This window comes from Condylostylus longicornis, unplaced genomic scaffold (genome assembly GCF_029603195.1).
Source record: "Condylostylus longicornis isolate FDR11 unplaced genomic scaffold, ASM2960319v2 ptg000008l, whole genome shotgun sequence".
NCBI classification, from domain to species: Eukaryota; Metazoa; Arthropoda; class Insecta; order Diptera; family Dolichopodidae; genus Condylostylus; species Condylostylus longicornis.
In genome coordinates this window covers 101,667-125,698 of record NW_026577977.1, presented here as the reverse complement: position 1 = coordinate 125,698, position 24,032 = coordinate 101,667, and the positions used below count along the sequence as shown (strand labels likewise).

At 24.0% G+C, this 24,032-nt stretch overlaps 1 protein-coding gene across 1 annotated transcript in view; it reads left to right on the top strand.

Moving 5' to 3' along the window:
- LOC129618498 (acetylcholine receptor subunit alpha-like 1) overlaps positions 1–24,032 on the top strand; it is a 183,759-nt gene that overhangs the window by 133,474 nt on the left and 26,253 nt on the right. The window contains exons 4-5 of the mRNA XM_055533295.1: positions 5,885–5,929; positions 23,645–23,754. Of these exons, the coding sequence (XP_055389270.1) occupies positions 5,885–5,929; positions 23,645–23,754 (155 nt within the window). The remainder of the gene's footprint in view (positions 1–5,884; positions 5,930–23,644; positions 23,755–24,032) is intronic.

Genomic DNA, 24,032 nt, shown 5'->3' with positions numbered 1-24,032 from the left:
ACAAAGAAAAATATTTTAAAATCCTGACCAAACAAAATACCATACTTAAAAAAAATATAATGGGAAGAAAAAACAATATTAAGATCTGGACAAGAGAGAGGAACGAACAAAAAAAAAAACAAAAACAAATAAGAATTCGGGTACGAGGAACATAAATAATTATTGTAGATCATAAACTTTTATTAAGGTGATTTTACATAACACAGCCAACAAAATGACCGCAAATCAAGAATTTTTCCATTGAGAACATTGATAAAAGTTTTAATATTCTAAAAGAGGGAGCTTATTTCAATAAAATGATTACACTATAATATTTAATTAGATTTGGATTTTGTTAAGAAATTTAAAATATAGAGAGTAGAAATGCTATCATTTTCGCCGACTAACTTGTGACCAACCATTTAATTTTAAAATGCAGGACTAAGTCTAAAATGCCCGAAAGGAATTCCTTTGATACCATGATAAGAAAATTCAAATATTTACCTGACGCCGGTTAAACATAAACACTTCAGGAAAAACAAGATGAAAATTTAAAAACCTTCAATTTCAAAATTTTACTAAAAAATATTTTTCCAAGCAGTTCTATAAAAATTTCTTTAAAATTAAATAGTTTACAGTGTAATAAAACCCAACTCTTCTCTTATATTAATTTTCATAGAATTGAGTTTGAAATATTTCTAAACCTGTTCATATATTTAAAATAATATTCGAATATCAAGTTTCATGACTTTTCTCAATTTCATTTTTCTAATTTCATGTTAATTTTATGAATAAATATAAAATTGGTTTGAAAGGTCCTTCTTTTTTCACACCGCACAATTAATTGTTATAGTTATAACAACCGGGTGCTATGAATTATTAATGAAATGTATTCTTTCTTCATCAGTTAGTTCATTTAGCCAAATAACCTTTAATTTTTTTTTTTTGTGTGTATACCATTAAGAAGAAGCTTATGAAATTTTCAAATGGAAAATAATATTTTTTTTTTTGGTGTTTTTTTTTTGTTTTTGCTCATTTTTGCTGAACCACTTCATATTTTCCACCGCAGTGTTAGAGTTTTTAGTATTTCTAAAAAGCAAAACCTGTAGGTATTTTTTACAAATTTGTGTTCGCAATTTTTTGGTTTCATATTTTTTTTTTGTTTTGTTTTTTTCGTTGTTTTTTAATTGAATAGCGATAAAGAAAATCAAAAAACAAAAGTAAAACAAACTAAAGGACCCTTCGAAAGAAAGTTTTATATAAAATCAAAAAACAAAAAAAAAAAAACAAAAATAAAATAAAAAATAAGTCCAACATCCTGAGGACTTTATAAAATTAAATTTGTCAAGATCCTATCGTAAATTGTTTTCTATTAAAAAAAATTAATGATCAAAACCTTTTTTCTTTCTGCCTTTTCCTTGTTCTCTTCATTTTCTTTTTTCTCTCTTTCTTTTCATTCGCTTATTCGTCGTATATATAAGGATGTTATTTGTTTCATTCTCTTTCTATTGTTGTTTCATTCATATTTTCGTTGTTAGAAAGTAAAGAGAAAAAAAACACAAAATATAAGAATTTTTTAATACCGTTGTTGGTTTTGTTTACGTAAAATTTTATGAAGCCTAAAAAAAAAAATTTGTTTTTTAATTTATAAGTAAGAAAAATATATTTTTTTTTTTGTTTTGGTTTGTTTTTGAAATTTTCATAATGAATGAAGAAAACAAGAAAAAAAAAACTTCTCTTCGCATGCACTGGAATCGATTTTTTACTTATTTAAAATTTTTAATGTATAACAAGGAATATTCTATGTGACCGCGTTGTATGATGGGACATTATTCTTTGTTAACTAAAGTTATGATGTAAAAATCAAAGAACAAGAATATTTTCATATTAAAATATTTTAAATGTACACACTCATTATTGCCAAATAAATTTTCGAAGTATTATAGGTACACTTTAATTATACTAACATTAGTATCAATAACTTTCGGGTTAAAAGTTAAACAATTTTAGGTTAAATAAAACACAAGAACAGAATTAATAAAATCATTTGCCTAAAATAACTTTTAAAACTTGCACAAGTGTAGTGTATACTTAGCCCTGAATTCGATTGAAAACATTTCTGAATTATGACCACAAAGGCATGGAACTCTAGAAAATTCTTATATCACTAGAAACAATTCCATTCTTTAAATCAAAATGAAAATAAATTCTAATGAATTTTTGAACACTTATATAATTTTCTATACCAATTTTTATACAAAGAAATTTCTATACAATTTCTATGTAAAATTTATTAGAATGTCAATAATTTTAATTTATTAAAAAATTTGTCAAAAAAAAGAAACCTCCATTAGATTTAGATTCGTATTTATTAAGAACTCTTTATTTTGTTATCAATAAGTAATTAAATTAATTTAATTAAGAATTGTGGAAAAAAAACTACTTTCGCAGTTTTGATTAAGCGTTTAAAAATAATAAATTTTCTTTTACGATTTAATGAATCATCTTAGAACGGTTTTTTAATTTCATTATCATTTCGGAAAATTTAATTATTCAAAACAATAAAAAATAAACCAAATTCTCGATAGAATACCATAAAATATTCCAATAAATTGCATTATCATTGTTTGTTCACATTTTAAAATGAATTTATAGAAAAATTTTAAAAGTTATGTAAACACTCAACCATATCACTATTTTTATAATAATTAAATTTCCGAAAATTTAACACTGAATAGAATAACACCCAATAATTTAAAATTTTTCCAAATCAAAAAAATTATATTTTTTTTTTTAAAGAATAGAAATTAATAATATTAATATCAATTAGTTAAATAATATTGACTTTTCACTCAAGAGTATGCATAAATTCAAAATAAATAATATGCTTTTTATTTATGAGTCTATGAGGATTTAAACAAACAAACAGTAAAATTTCAGAAAATCAAACAAATCAGTTTTTTTTTTTAACAATTAATAATATCGAATTAAACAATTAAAATAATTGCCTAGGCTATTAAAAATTTTATCAAATAATTTTCTTTACTTTTCTTCTAAAAAAATTGCATACATTCAGGGGCAAGTAATTAATTTTATTTGTTTATAGTAGGCATACCATATGCAATCAAAAAGTAAAATTTTCAAGAAATTAAAGATAATTTTGTGCAACTTATATCTTCCATCTGCCACATTTTTATGGTGGTAATTGTTTTTTAATGAAAATATGATAGAAAATTGTAAGAAATTAGTAGGGACTGCCAAAAATATAAAATCTAGATCTAAAATAGTAAAATTGTATTTAAAATAATAAGATTTTCCAAAATTATAATGTTCACATGAATTTGTATAAAAACCTGAACATTTGAGTTCCAATTAGGCTACTTTTACATTAAAAGAATGATAAAAAATTAATTTTCAAAATTTGAAAGAAATAAGAGAAATCAAAGAAAAGTTTTAAAGAAAATATTAAAATTTTGAAAAAATCTAGATACTTTAAACAATTTCCAATACAATTTATCCTATTTAAATTTTTATTTTTTATTTAGTATAACAAGATATCCGTAATAAAAATTTAAACGAACACAAAATAAGGAAAAAATAAATTTTAAAATTAAAATTCAAATTTGTGTCACATTAAATATAATCAAATCAGCTTTTTTCTATTCTACCGCTACGAAAAAAAAAAAAATGTATGAATAGTACTAAACTTTATCGTTTAATATGTTAATAAAATGCCAATAAAACATTTTCATAATGATTTTCTTGAAACCACAAAAAAAAAAAAACCAATTTTAAAAATGTCTTCATTTAAAATACATGATGCACAAAGGAACTAAAGATTGTGTCGCTTCATTTTATATACTAAACCTCTTACTACATACTTATACATGTATAAAATTTTATACAAAAAAAAAGTGCATGTATGCCTTTATAATTTTAATAGATTCAATGAACTATAACTGAACTGCACATACAAAAGCGAAAGAAAAAAACCCATATACACGCCTAAAGGCTTGAAAATTGTATTCATCTGCATGCAAAATATCCTGAATTTTTAATAATTTTTTTTTTTCTTTGATAAAAATGTTTCCAAGACAAAAAAAAAAATTTAAAAATAAAAAAAAAAAATTGCAGTGTTAGCATTATTTTCTTATTTTCGTCTGTCTTCAAATTTGAATCCATACTATGCTAGTATATAAAAAGGATATCATCTTTTTTATAAAAATATTGTCAGATTCATAGGAGAAAATAGAGAAAAATCAAGCCAAAAAAAAAAAAAAATTGTTCACTTCTTGTTAAATTTTCTTTTGAACCGAAAATAACCCTCAAGGAAATCGTATATGTGTGTGTAGCATATGAGTATACTATAAAATTCAACGATGAATATTAAAAATTAAATTTTTTCCTTTTGTCCTCTTTTTTTTTTTTTTGGAGAATACAATTCTAAGATCATATAATAATAATACATTATGATAAAAATGGAAAAAAAATTGCACAAAAAATGAAACTTAATCAACATTCACATATTTCATGTATGAACTCAATACTCTATATTTCACAACTTCACGTATATATTTTAAAGAAATAACAAATAATAGTACAATATCCATATTGCACTTTAAACGAAATAATAAAATTTATATGTGTATAATTTAATATTGTATGTATATATATGTACATATATAAGAAATTTTGAATGCAAAAATTGTATTTAGAAAAAATTTCAATAACTTTTTTTTTCTTCTCTATGAAACCTTAAAAAATATTATTACATCCTTTTTACATGTACAATACATAATAAATTCAATATAAGCTTATTAAATAATAAGCTGAATATCTAAATTAAATTTATATTTTGAAGTAAAATTGTATATGTATTCATTATTTATAGACAATTTTTTAATATTGAGTGTGTTAATGCAATTTTTCATTTTACATTTTTTGAAACATAGCCACTTTCATTTCTAAATTATTATTGTTTATATCAGAAAATAAAATATTTCCGAATTTGAATCAATAATAATATTATGAAACGAGTCTTTGTTTTACGTGAACACCTTTAAAATTCGATAAATTCATTCGGAAATCTATGAAATAAAAGCTGCTTGAAAAATATTATTAATTTTAAAATTAAATACATTATCGGTTTGGATATTATTTCTTTCACTATTATTGTTGCTTTTTGAGTATGCTGTCCCATCAAGGCCTGTCTGTTCTCGTTCTATACTCTACGCGGTTTTGTAAAAGTTTTTCAAAGCAATGAACAGTATGCAATAAACATTGCCTATTGCACATAATAATTATGCCAATGTTTTACTTCATTCTTTGTATTTACTTAATTTGCATGTATTGTAGATCTGGCACTGAGTCCTATATACTTTATGCAAAAATTTATATCAATTATATTTTAATATTTTAAAGTAAGTGTCTGATGTTATTAAAGATTTTTCTAAAAAAATTTTTAATATTACTAATTTATTGCATTTTCAAAAGAGAATATTATTATAAGTGTTTCATTTATATTATGTGAATAATTTATGTAATTTGGAATTTTCCTAACAAAAAATTTTCCAGCTAAAATAATCGAATGTTAACAAATTGTTAATGATTTAGTTGGCAAAAGAATGTCCGTGAAAAATTAGGGAAACAGTTGGGATCACTATAAAATGGTGTCCACATTTAACCCTTACTTACATGTGCCACACCTAACCCTGCCTTTTACAAATTTCATGTTTGACCAATACAATTTTCATATTATATCTTTTTTTTTAATTTATTTTAATTTTAAATAAAATTTATTATTTTATTTTTATAATGTAAAAAAAAAAATAATTTTTTCTTTTTTAATAAGTACATAAATTTTATAAAAAAAAAATTTTCTTTTTCTTTTCTTTTCCATTTTCAGAATTTAAAAAATCAAATTATGACTACAAATGTCTGGGTAGAACAGGTAAATTAAAATTTACATAAAAAAATACTTGTATTTCACATATTTAAGCATGAGGAATTAAAAAAACAAAACAACAGCAACAACGCACCTTTTTTAATCGAAACCTTTTTCTATATATTTACAAAATGATTTTATTTATTTTTTTACCGACCGTATTGTGTAAACAATAGGTAGGTTATGTGATGGCAACAAATTTTGCATATCGAGTTTTCGGTGGGAACGTACTTCTCCATAGTAGGGAAGTGTAAATAAACTATTTTTAGCAACCTGTCGGTCTGTCGGTCTGTCGGTCTGTCGGTCTGTGTGTGCACGCGTGTATCTCAAGTTCGGCTGAACCGATTTTGATGAAATTTTATATGTAAGTTTATTTCCACCATGGCACGGATCGATCAACTTTTGGTATATATCAGGCCTCGGGAACTGCACTTTTTAGCGGGCCTGTTTTACATTTTTGAGCATATTGAAGAACATATTCAACCGATTTACTTGAAATTTCATATATAAGTTTTGCTCTTCCAGCGATGAAACCTCCTAACTTTTGGAAGAAATCAGGCATCAGCAACTGGACGTTTACTACGGGCCAAATATACATTTTTGTGTATATAAAGAGAAATAATCAACCGATTTCATTGAAATTTAATATATAAATTCCTTGTATTAAAACAATGAACATGTAAATTTTTTGGAAAGATCAGGGCTCGAAAACTGATCTGCGGGCCGATTTTACATTTTTCATCATATCTACGGAACGAATTGATGGAGTTTCTTGATATTTGATATTTGAGTTCTGGTTGTTACCGAAACTAACTGGTGAGCCTTTCAGGGAGTTCGGGTAGCACAAAGCGAAACTCTACTAAGAGCCAAATTTATATTTTTCTAAGTATGTTAACTATAAGCTTACTAATGTCCTAAAAATTGGAAAGAAGTATTTAACAGACATTTCTATAATATTCTGTAACACTTTCACTTAACTAAACAATACACATTGCGGTCGGTTATGTGCTGACCACATCAGATTTTTTTTTCTGTATACATATATTTTATAGACATAAAATTATATTATGCCTTTTTATACATTAGTCAAGGATATTTAAGGATATTTCAAAAAAAAAAAAAGAGTGATTTTTCTTTATACACAAAAAAGAATCTTGCAACAACAACAACAACAAAAGAAAGGCATAAAAAAAAAATCCGTTTTTAATTTGCATTTTACTAAAGGTGTTGGATATTTCTTTTACGATTATGCTGCTGTGCTTTTTAGTGTCTATTAAGGATACTTAAATAATTTAAAGCATATTTAAAAAAAAATAAAAAAAGGGGGAAAATAAAACAGAAAAAAAAAAAATTAAGAAAATTTATTACTAAAATCCTAATGTGAATTCCATGTAAAAACTTTCTGATAACAAAATGAAAAAAAAAAAAATAAAAAATAATTTTTCTCGTTTGAGCTTTATAATAAATGTTTTTCTTAAACGTACACATGCACATATAAAATGCGGATTTTTAAATTTACAGTGATCGATAAAAAAAAAATTTGAATGGCGCTATACCAAATATTAAAGGCAGTTCGCATATTACGTAACAAAATTTGTTGTCGTTTTTTAATTAAGAGAAAAGAGAATATGGTACCCGCCTCTAAAAAATTTAATTGAAATTTAGCCAAACCGAAATTTAAAGACAGCAGAAATCATGAAATCATTAATCATTTTCATCTCACTTTTTATTCATTTTCAAATCAGAATTCTCCATTTTTCGAATAGATATTTTATGATAATTATCAGCAAATATTTAAGCTTATATATTGTGGTCAAACCTAATAGAAGCTGTATTAAAGACAATAAATATAATATTATAAATTTAAATAACATTTCTCACGAAACTTCTCGGATTAATGCCATTTTTTGTCACTACGATGTACTGATTCATGAAATTTATGAAATAATAAAATCAAACCAGATTTAATAAATACGAAATAATTTACGTTGTACTCAAAGATCTGTTAAAATAGATTCTAGATTATAAATTTATTGATTTATAAAGAAAGATATGGGCAATAGAATATTTCCTCTCCGACCATTAGATTCAGATACAGCTTATTTAAACTCTCTCATATCCCATTTGTGCTATCCAGATTCGAAGTAAATATCCGGAGATATGCCTCAAGGAGTTGAACGTGAGCTCACCAATCTATAACAATAAAAATTCATTAATTTGTGCTCAATTTCTAAATTTTACTCGTTTTAAAATTCATTTAAAATTTTATCAAGTTCAATTTCAAATTAATTTGAAATTTGAAATTAACCAAGCACTCAGATTGTTACAAACTCATATAAAAAGGGTCTGGTATAAAAATTTCAGTATAATTTGAAAGGATCTCAAAAAATTTCTTCCTACCAATATAAATGCAACTTTATATTCAAAAAAAACCCTGTAAGTTGTATACAAATTGTAAAAACTTATATACGTACACAAGCATACACACTTATATGGACAAGCTAAAAAAAAATATATATTATTTGCCCTTGCATGTGCAATTTAATGTAATTTACATCTTTAACATATTTTTATCCTATTTAAAAAAAAAAAAAAAAATTCTTTTATTACAAATTTAAAATGAATTGCTTACGTAAAATATTTTTGTATACACATTTAAGCTAACATAACGTATATTATTATACAAAAACTTGGCAAATAAACATTATTATTAAGGGACACTCCTATTTACATGTATATGTACATGATATTATACACATGAATACGAGTATAAATTGTTTAACTATTATACACATATACACATACCAGTATTGTGTACTTAAGTGATGATATTCAAATAGATATGGTAAGATGCTAAATAATTTTTATGGTCATTTAGAGGTATACTTCTATAACGTTATTTTTTCCATATTATGGCAGCCATGTTGAAAAGGGTTTAATATTTTAATATATGCTACTACTACATTTTTTTATTTTTTACTTTTCGGAAAACCTATTTTCCTATTCACCATATTTATATGATGTAGTTTACAAAAAAAAAGAAAAGAAAAACAAAAATAACAGAACTAAATTTATGAAATGAAAATAAGGAATAAAAAGGCTTTTTTTATATGATAAAGTGGTCATTTTACTCGTTTCTATTTTTTTTGTGTGTTTACACTTATAATATACAAATGTATGTATATTATGTATGTATATTGTATTATTTTGTTAATAATGTAATCGATTTAATGAAATAATTTTATTATAAACATATCCTTTGAAAAGTATTATAATAGTATATAACAGTATATAGTAGAACACAATATGAAGTTATAAATTTGAATTTATTGCTCAATTTTCATATTCAAAAAAAAAAAAAATTAAAATTAAAAAGAAGGGAAAGGAAAAAAAAGGTTCATAAGAATTCATCATAAGTTTCGTTTTTACAATAATTTTACAAAAAAAAAATTTTAGGTAACGACATTACGTAATTCTCCCGATTAAATTTCATATTTATACGTTCATATAAGTAATAGATATGCAATATAATTTAAAGCACAATCATAAATTGTTCACCACAAAGTTAAAGGCTGAATTCGCGCTATTTGTTAATAATAATCATTGACAATTTTCTGAGTTAAAAAAATAATTTTTCTACTTATTTGAATTATAAAATAAAATCAAATAGTCATACACTTACTCACTTCCTTATTAATTACAAACCATACTCTTGTTGTTCTTACTAATAATTATTAATTGAAAAATATTATGAAATTTAAATTCGAAAGGGCAGATTTATTGATGTTTAATGTCTAATATATATATTGAATTTCAATTTTCAGATTTCAAGCTCTATTTATATTTTAAAAAATTTTTGTAGATATCACCTACTAATTTTAGTTTGATTTCTCGTAAGCTGACATTCATTCGAATGTGAAATATACGCGGGAAAATTAAAATTATTACAATGCTGATTTGACAACATTTTCATTGAGGACATTTTATGAAAAACTACATATATTAGCTGTTGATATTTACAAAAAAAAAAAAAGAAAAAAAATCCAAATTTCCTTCTCAATAATATCATTATTATGTACATAATTATCATTACATTAAATATTATGGTGCAAAGAGAAAATATGATTGTGACTGTTGTTCACTGCGGTATTTTTGTCATTTATATTTGGTGCCTTTGGAAAAATTTAAATAAAAATGGCTGACATTCGGTTTTAGCCACATTGTATATATGTATACATATAAAATTCAACGATTATAATTCTCTGACATCGGGGTATTTACAGAGATTGAACTATAAGAGAATGCTACGTGTGGTTTAAAATTATGATATTTATTAATAATGAAATTTTAACCAATTTATATGTAATTTATTTATTACCTTTATGTAGTGACAATTAAACAATCTTTTTTGTTTTCCGTGAAACCAAAAGCTCAACACATCCCATTCTAATAAATATATTGACATTTACTGTATAAAGGATAAATTGTAAAAATTAAAAGAACATGTGGCACATGTTCAATAAACTTTGTAAAATATATGAATGATTTAAGAAATATTAAAGTGTTTTGTGAAAAATTGATGTATTTTAACATTTTTAATGAATGAATCTTTGTTATGCATTATATGACTCTTATTTTGCGATTAATGATACAAAAATATTAAAAAAAATGAAAGTGATTCAGATATAGTAGTTGGCGGGACAGTATTTAAGAAAACTATTGTTAAGAGTTCTGTAACAAAGCCACATTTTAATTAATTATGCATCAGTAAACCTTGACATCCTTAGGACTATGCTAATTAAATAATTTCCTGCAAAGATTTAACAATTCTTTTTATTATTAATGTGGTAAAACTGGTCGTTTTGAGTAAACCTTTAATTCTAAATCAAGAATTTTATTCTGAAATATTTGATATCTACATATATTTTTTAAATAATCTAGTGTCTAATAAATATTCACTACATTCAGAAAATAAATTTTGGTAATCTATAATTTAATTGAAGAACAATAACTTATACCAACCATTGGGAAACTTTTGTGGGTTATGGGCAAATATATAGAGTATAGGCCATTAGAGTTTTTTGTATAGTACCTATAATTACAAATAGAAATGTATGTACCTATATTCACGTTATTTATGTTTGAGGTCTTAAATTTTTTTCAAAAATTTTTTTTAAATTTTAATAGTCGCAAGTTTAGTTGTAAGGGGAGTGATGGACCGTATTTTGCATATACCCGACAAAATTGTATAAATGATAAGTCCTTTATAACGGAAATTCTTCTAGGCATGACTATCAATATATCACCTAAATTAAATGGCGAACGTGTAAAATTGAAGAAAAATTAAATATTAATAAATTAAATTTAAAATTAAATGTACCGCAATACGCAAGTTAAAAAATTATCACTTTGTATTTGATTTTTAAAAAAAAAATAAATCATGTCAGATTTTACAATGTGTGTATTGTGTGTATAAAATAAATTTAATTGATGCAAAATTTTAATTAACTTTTGAAATATTTTTTTTTTTGCTAAATGTTCCTTTTCAATGTTTTTTAATTTTTTCATTTAAAACATTTTTATGGTAATGACAACACTAAAATTAACTTCTTTTATATAAAATTGAATTATTTTTTAAATAAATAAAAAAAAAACTTTAATAAAAATTAAATTGAATAAAAGTGAAATAAATTGAGATGAATAAAAAATTTTGAATATCTTTTGTTTCCGGGAAAAGAACTCAATAAATAGTTGCAAATTTCCAGAGGAAAAAAAAAGCAAAATTTATCTTTTCAATAAAACAATTTGAAAAGGCAGAATTTTTATTAAATACGAATAAGTGCAACCAATATTGTATTTTATATGAAAGTTTTATATTGTAAAGACTGCAGGGATGACCCCCTTATATTATATTCTCGTCAAAACAAGTATGGTTTTTCAGCTATTTCCACACGAATCTTCTATTGATTTCATCATTTTATTTAAAATATTTACTTTATATTGCGACGCATTCCAGTGTTAAGTGAACAGTTCAAAGTTTTGTAAATAAATGGCAAAAAGCAAAATATATTTTCTGTGTTTTAGTTGATTTACAGATTCACATCAAAAAGTTTTAGATTCCAAAAATTAGACAGAAAATCCAGAACCATAATATTCACGGAATTGTAGTTTGTAGAAAAAGTACTTAAAATAAAAATGCGGAATCATTTCACAAAAACTGTGATTTTTTAGCTTTAAATTTTTATGTACATATAAGATTTTTAAAACATTCTACAAATTATGGATTATAAACACATCTCTTTCCAAGAACTGAAAATAATTTTAAATAAAATAAAAATAAACAAGTTCTAATTTGATCCCTCAGAAGTCAAGGTGGACAAATCAATTGATGCTATTAAACGCTTCAGCTGAATCAATTATTAAAATTTTGATTTTATACAAAAATTATATATTTAAACATATATGTACATTATACGGATCCATTAGATTTTCAAGACCACAAATTTTTATGAACTTATCTTATCTACATATAAGAAGAAGCACATAGTATGTAGGTTTATGTATATTAAGTTAAAAATGCCAATCCTCATTCTTTTAAAAAATAATCCTTTTTATTATATTTTTTTTTTTTCATTTTTCGTTATTTCCAACTATTTTTAAATAAATTCATATCAAAAAATGGTTTGTATAGTAGCACTTTACCCATGAACAATTGCAAATACGATTTTTAGAAAACGATCTGCAAATTATTGTCATTAAAATAGAAAATTATTTTATGAAAAAATATTGCATACTTTTAGGTGAAGATTTATTTAGAAAAGTAAAGTATTTATTTAAGATGAGTAATTAAGTTTTTCGTTGACAAGATGTTTACCGTTAGCTTTTTTCCGTTAAGAAATTTGTAAAAGTTTACATTGTCGATAATATAAGGTTTCGAAAATTGAAATTTTACTAATTTTATATTTGTATACAAAATTTGAGATCTTAACAGATAGGCAGACGAACAGACGAATAGAATGAAACTAACAAGGATTTTTTTTCAATTATGTTGAAAAAATTCTAAAAAGAATAACGCTTCAACGAACTTTAACAAAGGTTCATGAATATTTAAGTAAAAATAGGTATATACATATATATTTACATCATAATATAAGCTCACGTATTCATCCTCCAATTATACGTATTTATATGGAAAGAGATATTAGTATATATATATATGTATTTGTATATACATAACTAAATATTATAAAAATATGTATTACATATGAAGGTATACTAGATCTGGAATGGATTAGTATGGGTATGTTAGATTTTATGAGGTTGAAGTACAAATGTAAAAGTGTGTGTGAGAATACGTAGTAGTTGTTGTTTTTTTTAATTTTTTTGTTCTTGGTTTATTGTTCTTGCTAAAATTTCATGCTAAGCTAGGGATTTTGAAACGAGTCTAATTTGTTTTTTTTTTTATTCTATTTTATTATTTCGTTTTCAAAAAAAAAAAATATTATAATTCGTTTGTTTTTCTTGTTTTTTTTTTCTTTTGTGCACCAAAGATTAAAAGGATCAGTGGTGTAGGAACAAAAAAAAAAAGTTTACTAATGTGATTTATTATAATTGGGTGTCATCTTTTACGCTGTTTGAGTTAAGTTGTTGGGTAAGGGTATAAGGGGTGTTAAAGTTCATATCAACATCATATCATAGGTACAAATTACATATACTGCATATATATACTTGTATGGGATGTAAATATTATTTGAAAAAATTATAAAAAAAAATTTTTAGCATTGTTTTAATTTATATAGCAGAATAATTTCGTATTTTGGAAAAAGGATAAATTTTGGTTTAAAACTTTTTTTTCAGTTTTAATTTATGCTTTAGAAAGATTAAAAATTTAATTTTAAGATATGGAAATAGAATGTATGTACGTTCACACACATACGGTTTTTGCTTTACATAAATGCAATAATATAAATAAAAGTTAATTAAAATTAAAAAAACAAAAACCCACCCAAACAAACTTGGAAGAGTCAAAGAAATTTTAATTTTTCATAGGTGGTTTGAAAATTGTTTGACAAAGACGTAAATTAATACAATTATTGTAAATTTATTACAAATATTCTTAAGAAGATTAATTATTTGAAAAATAAGTTAATTCTGAAATCATTTTTATGTTGCACAAGGTTAATATTGTAAAATTTAATGAGAGAGATTGAATTCAATTGAACAATTTTAACATTATAATTTTCAAAAACCTATGGAAAATAAAAATTTACTTACCCACACTTGAATCAAATCCGAAATTATTCATTATTTCATGGTATGCGGTTCAAATATTTTTGATCCAAACTGAATTCGAAGTCGAGTTAAACATGTCCGCCTATTTGTTCGTCCATATTGATGAGGTACTCATTTTGACAATTGAAATATATCTACAGAGTCTTGAAGTTGCTTATCTTTATAACTGACAGATCATTATTACGAATGCACAAGATTAGCCACTGGAACTGACATCTCAACTTCATAATTTCCTAACCTTGTTTTTCATGCACAAAATAATTGAAATAGATTTGGTGAAATTAATAAAGTGTAGTCGTTGAATTGTATGTCTCCAAAATCCTTTAAGCATTTTTCGAAAATTTTTCTGCAAAATAGTTCTATATGACGTTAAGGCCCTAAAAAAATTAATTTAACCAACTATAGTTTTATGGCTTGTTTTAAAAGAGTATACCGTGAGGCTCTATACATTTTTTAATTAGTGAATTAAAAATTCAACCCAACATTTCTGAGCAGGCATTGTTGACTTGGAGGGTATCTGAGAGAGCTGAGATAGAATCGAAAGACCTTCTGGTGGAATGTACAACAGAGAAGGGAAAAGCTGGTTTTCGTCTTAGGTTCATAGAAGTTCAGGGGGATTGGCCCCAAAAGCATACTTTAGTTTGCTGATAACAAAGGTCCCAGAGGTTTTAGAGTTTTTGAACAAAAAATTTCAAATTTAAAAATTCGTTGTTTAAATACACTGTATTTTGAGCTTAAATTACAATCAGCCTACACTTTTTATTACAGAATTTTTGTTACTTTTTATTTTATAAAGTGGTCCATTTTCACAATATGCGACAAAGAAGTACGTCATTTTTTAACTGACATTTAATTGGTTTAGAGCAATTTTTACTTAAGTTCTTAGGTTTTTTTCGGAAAAAGAAGAAAAACAGCTGCTTTATATTAAAAAATTTTTCATCATGTTTTCTAGTATTCTGTGGTATTTTGTTTTTATACAAAATTATACTAAATCACAATTCTATCTTCAAGTTTATTTTCTCTATTAAATCTACTATTCTATTTATCTATATTTCTTCTTCTACAATTGTTATTTTCATTTTCTTCTTCCATTTAATGCACAGTACCGCAGGTATTGTTTTCATATCAAATCATTTCCATGATCAATTTTTCGAATCAATATCAAAAATTCCAAATTTGAAAACATTGCTAAACATTTGGAAACATTGCTAATGAATTTTGCTCAAATTATCTAAGGCTTTCACTAAGAAATTATATGAATTGTTCAAGTAATCACTTGAAATCAGTTGTTGCGTGTAGACAAATTTAATTAATTTAATTTTTTTTAATGAATATCATAGAAGCAATATAGATAAAATGTTGACGACTGTGTATGCCAACAATAACATATTTTTATTCTATTCAAACGAAATGGCACAGACATTTTGGTTTTTTTTTCTAATTCTGTTTTTCTTCAGTTTTACAGGACTTTGTTTCTTTTCATAAAATTCTAGACACCAGAAAATTGTTGTCCTTTGTTGAAAAGTGAGAAAAAAATATTTCATATTTTTTTTCTGCTATTTTGTTTTTTCTTTTTTTTTAGTAATAATATATAGCATATACATAAATTTATAAATATAAAAAAAAAAAAATTTACAAAAGAAAAAGGCATTAACAGGATAATAAATTCATTGAAGCATAACGGCATTTTACATTATTTTGTTCTTTTAGAATTGAAAAACCTAAACTATCAGTACTTGCAGATATTTGTGTATATTTTTTTTTTTTAGATTCTGTTTTCCTTTCTCTTTTCTCTTTTATTTTCTTCTCTTTTTATTGTATAACACATATTGTTTAGAAAACATATTTTCTGATTGAGAAATTTTTGAAAGCATATTTTAAAGAAAAAAATTTTTTAAATATTTTCATGCAATGCACATTAATTTTAAATTATTGAGAAAATCTTTTTAGATTATTCGGTGTTATGAATTTACACATTAATATTAATTTATTTAATATTAAATGATTATACATATAGTATGTGTATTTTTAAATGATTAAATGATATTATAAAAATTTGGAAATTTATTAAAAGATTTAAAATTTTTTATCTTTAATAATTTGTTTTTAGTTCAATATTTTGAATATAATCAAATTGACGTTCTTAATTCCTGTTTTTGCTTCTGTATTAATAATTCTACTCAAGCACCGTGTTATTACCAAAGTTATAATTACTTTCTATGTAGACTTTTTTTGAATTTTTTTCAATAAGTGCATAAACCCTAATTATTGTTCTCACCTTTGTCTTGCTTACCAATAACAAATTTTCCTTTAACACGCCAATATAAAACGAAAACTATATAAATAACTTTGTAAGACACGTGGCTGTAAATTTATTTAGGTATAGCACATTAATATTCATTTTAAAAATTTCCAATTTTTTTATAACAAAAATTTCACATTGCCTTATTTCGTACAATTTTCACTACAGAGTTTTATTCAGGCCCGGTTCTCCCTTGTTCTGCGCCCTAAGCAGTTCTTATGCGGTTTCAAAAAAATGCCGGTTTTAAATTGCCCATTGTGTATAACTTTTTTGTAATTATGCCATGCAGAATACAAGATTAATCACAAAATTAAAGTCTAGAATCAAACTGTCAGCTTTTAATTTCGCAAGATTTATGAATAAATAGAAAAATAAAAATTTTTGGAAAAACAAAACGTGTAATAGAAAAAATCTGATGTGGTCAGCACATAACCGACCGCAATGTGTATTGTTTAGTTAAGTGAAAGTGTTACAGAATATTATAGAAATGTCTGTTAAATACTTCTTTCCAATTTTTAGGACATTAGTAAGCTTATAGTTAACATACTTAGAAAAATATAAATTTGGCTCTTAGTAGAGTTTCGCTTTGTGCTACCCGAACTCCCTGAAAGGCTCACCAGTTAGTTTCGGTAACAACCAGAACTCAAATATCAAATTTCAAGAAACTCCATCAATTCGTTCCGTAGATATGATGAAAAATGTAAAATCGGCCGGCAGATCAGTTTTCGAGCCCTGATCTTTCCAAAAAATTTATATTTTCATTGTTTTAATACGAGGTATTCAAATATTAAATTTCAATGAAATCGGTTGATTATTTCTCTTTATATACACAAAAATGTATATTTGGCCCGTAGTAAACGTCCAGTTGCCGATGCCTGATTTGTTCCAAAAGCTAGGAATTTTCACGGACGGTCAAACAAAGCTTATATATGAAATTTCAAGTAAATCGGTTGAATATTTTCTTCAAAATGGTGAAAAATGTGAAATCGGCCCGCAAATCAGTTTTCGAGCCCTGATCTTTCCAAAAAATTTATATGTTCATAGTTTTCATACGAGGAATTTATATATTAAATTTCAATGAAATCGGTTGATTATTTCTCTTTATATACACAAAAATGTATATTTGGCCCGTAGTAAACGTCCAGTTGCTGACGCCTGATTTCTTCCAAAAGTTAGGAGGTTTCATCGCCGGAAGAGCAAATCTTATATATGAAATTTCAAGTAAATCGGTTGAATATGTTCTTCAATATGCTCAAAAATGTAAAACTGGCCCGCTAAAAAGTGCAGTTCCCGAGGCCTGATATATACCAAAAGTTGATCGATCCGTGCCATGGTGGAAATAAACTTACATATAAAATTTCATCAAAATCGGTTCAGCCGAACTTGAGATACACGCGTGCACACACAGACCGACAGACCGACAGACCGACAGACCGACAGACCGACAGGTTGCTAAAAATAGTTTATTTACACTTCCCTACTATGGAGAAGTACGTTCCCACTGAAAACTCGATATGCAAAATTTGTTGCCATCACATAACCTACCTATTGTTTACACAATACGGTCGGTAAAAAGTGATAAAAATTTTTATTTTTTAAAATTATGTTTTGTTTTTAAGTTTTCAATGGCGTTCCCCGTTTTTGGCACTCATTATGAATGCTTATTTTGCACGTATGGTAGATCCGACTCTGATTTCGGTTACATAAAAAAATTTTTCCATTTAAATTGTTGATCTCCCGTCTTTAAGTTCAATTAAAAACTTGCAATTTACAATTTATTTGCTGGTATCAAAATTCTTTTATGGATTATTTAAATCTATAAATAAAAAACATATTAGAATATTTCATTATACAATTAATTATAATCGAACTTGTGTCATATATGTACCAAAGTAGGAACCTGTCTCTTTATATGCCCTTGAATATAAAATTTTCTATTCTTGTCTCATGTAATTCAATTGTACTTCAATTGCTACACTTATAAATTCAATAAAGGTAAAAGTCTTTACTTTATATCAGGTAAAGTAGAGAAGATCTTTACTTTTTATCAGATGGTGAGATGGTTTCTATATGGAAATGAAAAATTAGAAATATCTACCTATTTTTATATATGTACATGCAGAATTAGAACTCTTTTTAATAATATTATTTAGGGGGCTTATATCTTTTCATTTATATTTAATTAAATAAAACGAAGAATACAAAAAAAAATACAAATAAGGCTAAAAGAGAAATTCGTTTCTTCTTTTTCTCCTAATTAAGTTAAAATTAACGCATTTTAATTTTGAATTTAACTAAAAAAAAAAAAATATTCTTATTTTTTTTCCTTTCATTTTTAATTCTTATTTTTCTTTTTAATTTTTTTTTTAGTTTTATTTTTATTTTTCTTCTTTTCAAGGAACTCATTATTATTATATATTTTTTCACTTTATTTTTAATTACTCCCCATAGATCCTTTTGGAAAATTAAATGTCAACATTATTAATTGTATTTGTACAACATTTTTATGATAAAGCACATAAGCTTAAAAAAAAAAAATCTTTTTTTTTTTTTTTATTATAGAATAATAATAGAATAAAATGTTGAAATGGACGACGACAACAACAGCAATGATAATAACATAGAGATTCAGGATTTAATCCACGAGTAGGAAGGAGTAAAAGAAGAAAAAGAAATAAATTTATATATAAAAGCAAATAGAAAAAACGAAAAAAAAAAAACAAAATAATAAAAGACTATTTTTCATTATCTATACGCTTGTATATATACATATGTATGTATGAATGTATGCATGTTCAATTATCTACATAAAATTCTACATATATATATATATATATAAATTAGAGAAAGAAGGGAATGAAAAAGGGAAAACTTATAAAATTCCAAACAAAAATCTTCTTCTAATTTTTATTTAACATAAAAATATTGAAAGAAAGAAAAGTAAAGAAAAATATAAAATAAGAAAAATGAGAAAAACATTTGTTCTTTACAAATTACAACTTTTCTCTCTGATTGTTATATTTTCCCACACTATACTTTTAATATGACGCACAGATACATACTATTATACACACACTTAAAATATAACAGAATTTTTCGTATGTTTACATTTTGATTGTTTTGTTACTACTGGTACTGGCTACTATACTACACTACTACTAATACACACTCTGTCTGGTGAACGAAAAATAAGATTTTGTTGTTCTCCATAGATTTCAAAGTTTTAAGTTATCCTTTTTGTCATTTTTGTTATAATTCTTAATTTTTTTTTTTTTTTTTTGTTTTAGTTTTTATTTTGAAGCAAATTATTCAGTACAGGATTATAATAAAATAAGATTTTCATTCTGAAACACCATTATTATATAATATATGGAATGATGAATAAAACAAGAAAGAGAAAATTATTATAACAAAAAAATAATATAAATTTACAAAAAAAAAAAAGAAAACAACAACAACACAGAAGACATCAAAAAATTCTTATATTTTTATGCTTAGAAAATTCAAGAAAATTTACAAGACTTCATTTCTCATGAAATTCTTCTTTTTCATTGTTTTTTCTTTTTATTTTATTTTTTTGGGTTTTGTTGTTTTTCATTGGTTTTAAAATAACATATTATTGTGTAATTTATTATTATAATATTTCAAATATAACATTATAATATTCAATATTCATCGATAATATGTAGAACAATTTACTCAATAAGGAATATTTTTGATATGAGAACAATTTTATTTGATTTATTATTTGAATAACATTAATATGATAGTTAATGATTAACTGATTTACGAATACCCAGTTATATGCAGGATAATATAATTGTGATTTTATAATATAATTGTGTCCATTTAAATTTTGTAGTAATAGTATTTATTGCCATTTTATAATAATAGTATCGTTTATTAACACGTAACTCGCGTGAAACAATATTGTGCTCAATCTATGTGGATTAGATAGCATATAAACGAAAAAGAAGAAGCCATACAAATGGGGTAAAATTGTAGATTAGAAGTGATGCAATATATCAATATATATCAAGTGGTGTATATATCAATATATTTCAATGCTGAAATAATAAAAAAAATCATACATTATAAATGTATAACAGGTTACCCTTATATTGTGAATTATCCTTAATTTTGTTGGTTGAACGAATTCTCTTGTTTTTGTTCGTTAAATTGGATTACTTCGTTGATTATAACTTTTCTCTTTGTGTTCGGTCTATGTTTTCATTATATTTAAGCTATTCATCTAATACATATACAACCTATTAAATAATTATATGAATATAAAAATTTACAACGACATTTTTCCTTCTTTATACTTTTTAAAAATTGAGTAAACAATATTATTTGAATAAATTTTTTAGTAATTCTTTGACAATATATTATTTGATGGGTACTCAAGTTCTAGATACATACATAAACTATCATTTTGTAAGTACAAAACATTTATTATTTATACGTATATATACATATATATGTAATTTAATAAAAGTCAGTTTATAATCATAAAATTATTTATTTAGGTTGTTGCCGCTATTCAAAAAATTTTTTAAAAATTTATAACAAAAACAACAATAATTTTGACCTTAATAATAACAGCGATACAATTTTCATTTTCATGTAAATTCTCATTATAATTTATTATTCAAAATATATTTTCGCTTTTTTTTTTCATATTATTAAATTATAATATATTATGTATGTATGTACGTATGTATGTACATTTTATATACATATATCTATTCATATATTTTATACTCGTATATACATACATAAATACTAATGTTACTTTATATTTTTTGATCTTTTTCTATTCTTCTCTCGACTTTCTCGTTATGTTTACATTTTATGTTTTATTCAATTTAAAAACATCATTGGACAGATGACGTTAAGAGGCGAAAATTAAATAAAATGAATTTTTTGTTTTCTTTTGTTATGAAAATAAAGTTAAGAAAAAAAAAAAAAGACAAACTTTTGTAAAAATAAAAAAAAATTGTAAGAAATAAAAAACAAAAAATTTTTGTTTTTTCGCCTAATTTTATGCAAAATAAGTTAAGAAGGAAAAAAAATTTTGATTCATGTATATACACACATACGTATGTAACTATTAATCAGTATAGCTATGAAATTTGTTCTTTTGTTTTTAGGAAAATAAAATTTCTATGATTTTATACAAAAAAAACATTAAATTGAATTTTATTTTTCAATTTGTGTTTATCAGTTTTATTGCGGTCATTTTAATAGTACATATCTATACATACATATTTTACTAAAATTTGGAACGTGTTCATTTTGGCCTCTGACATCAATTTATCGTAGAAAATCTAATTATATTTATGTACATATACAGAACGTACTTTTAAAATTTTAAATTTGAAAACAAGCATTCTCATAACTTAAGAGCCAATAAAACGAGAAATTGTAAAATGGCACTACTCCTTGCAATTACAATTTCAATTAAAATCCTGCTATAAATATGATTAATAAAATTAATATTACTAATATTACAACAAAAATTTAAAAAACTGATTTAAACAATATTCTTAGTTATACTTAATAAGTCATCAAGTTTTTGTAAATCCCCGAAATCAATTAAATTCATTGCATATACTCTAGGAATCAAAACTGTAAATATATTTTATACCGCTTGGTGAAATTTCAAATTAAAATTAAATATATTTTTTTAATTAACTAAAAAAAATTTCAATTGAATTAGATTTTCGTGCATGAATCAGAAGATACCAAAAATATTTGAGCTTAAAACAAATAAATAATTAAATAATAAGCATAAAAGAGTATAGAAGTATATCATAAACAAAAAAATTATATAGGTAAATTATAGTACCTTTTCAATTTAAATAGACAATTTGCTAGATAATCTGTTTCAATTAATTATTGTATTAGCAAAGAACCAAACCTTAACACTAAAACACTCTTATTGTGCCTTACATAATATGTAAAATCGTTTTTATTATATCAACATGTAAAGTTACAATAAATAGTTAAATAATAGGGTTAATGCAGATTGTAAATTCTAAAAGTATTCTAACACATATGTTTAAGAAGCTGAAATTGTGTGATGTTATGTAGTATAAGTTATTTTTAATAATTATTAAATTAATTCTCCAAATTATTTGCGATTAACATAAAATAATGCTAGTAAAATTCTAGAATAATTTTCATTTTATGAAGAAAATCTTTCCATTTATTAACCAATTTAATTTAGACCATGACCTTAATAATTCATTTGAAAGGTCAAAGTTATATAAAGTCTACAAACAAATAAATTAATGTTGTCTTTGCATTAAAAAAAAGAATATGCGAATATAAACACATTAAACATTTTTTTTTTTATTAAAAATTGACATTAATTCAGACACTTAAATTTTTTTATTAAATTAAAGAGCAAGAAAAAAAATTATAACAATAAAAAATTTTTATGTTATTTTTGAACCTTTAACATTGAATAGCCCAATACATTCACTTTGAGAACCATTTAATTTCAATTCAATTTTTAATAAAATTTCGGCATTTTTCTATAATGGTTTAAAAAAAACAATTTTTTTTTAACAAAATAAAATGATTTTTCATAAATTATTGTTTGTTTTGCAAAATTTTATTCAAAATAATTTTGTATTTCAAAAAATCTTTAAAAAAAAACATTAATTTTTCTGCCTCATTAAAATTAAAAAGAGTTGTGATCAAAAAATTGCAGTTTATACAATGTTTTTATTCTTTATTCAATGAAATGTGAATTTAAAAATTTAGTTTTGATATAAAGGATAGCTAAATAAAAATTCGTATTTTTTCATATCAAAATGATTAATTATTCTGCTATAGAAAATCTGGGAACCGCACTCTATTATACATACAACAATTTATTCATTTGTCCAAGAACTTTGATATCATAGTAATTTGCATTGTGCATACTCTTAACCAAGGAAAATGGCATCGACATATTATAAGGCTTGCTCCATAAACCACTTTCTTTGCAAGTATACTTATGAATTTTTTGCAAGTATACTCAGAATTCAATTTTTCTATTATTAAACATTCTATTTAAAATAATAATAAATTTCTAAAATAAAAAACGAACATCTTTTTTTTTTAATTTATTTCAGGAATGGAATGACTATAAGTTAAAATGGAATCCTGATGATTATGGTGGGGTCGATACACTCCATGTACCATCTGAACATATTTGGCTGCCAGATATTGTATTATATAACAAGTAAGTTCATCTTTAAATTGTAGTTGATTACAAAACAAATTTTAATAACTTGTTTTGGGGCATATTATAAATAAGTAAATCATAAATCAAAAGTAGTACTCAATATTGACGAGACTGCCGTTAACATGTAATATTTTTTGAAATTTTGTTATAGCTATTATTTTACTTTTCATATTCTGCAACTCAATTGACATAAATCAGGGAATAAAAGAGAATTTTATACCCCATATAGCCATTTTTGATTGTTATTTTAATTAAAAAACAAACTAATAAATTAC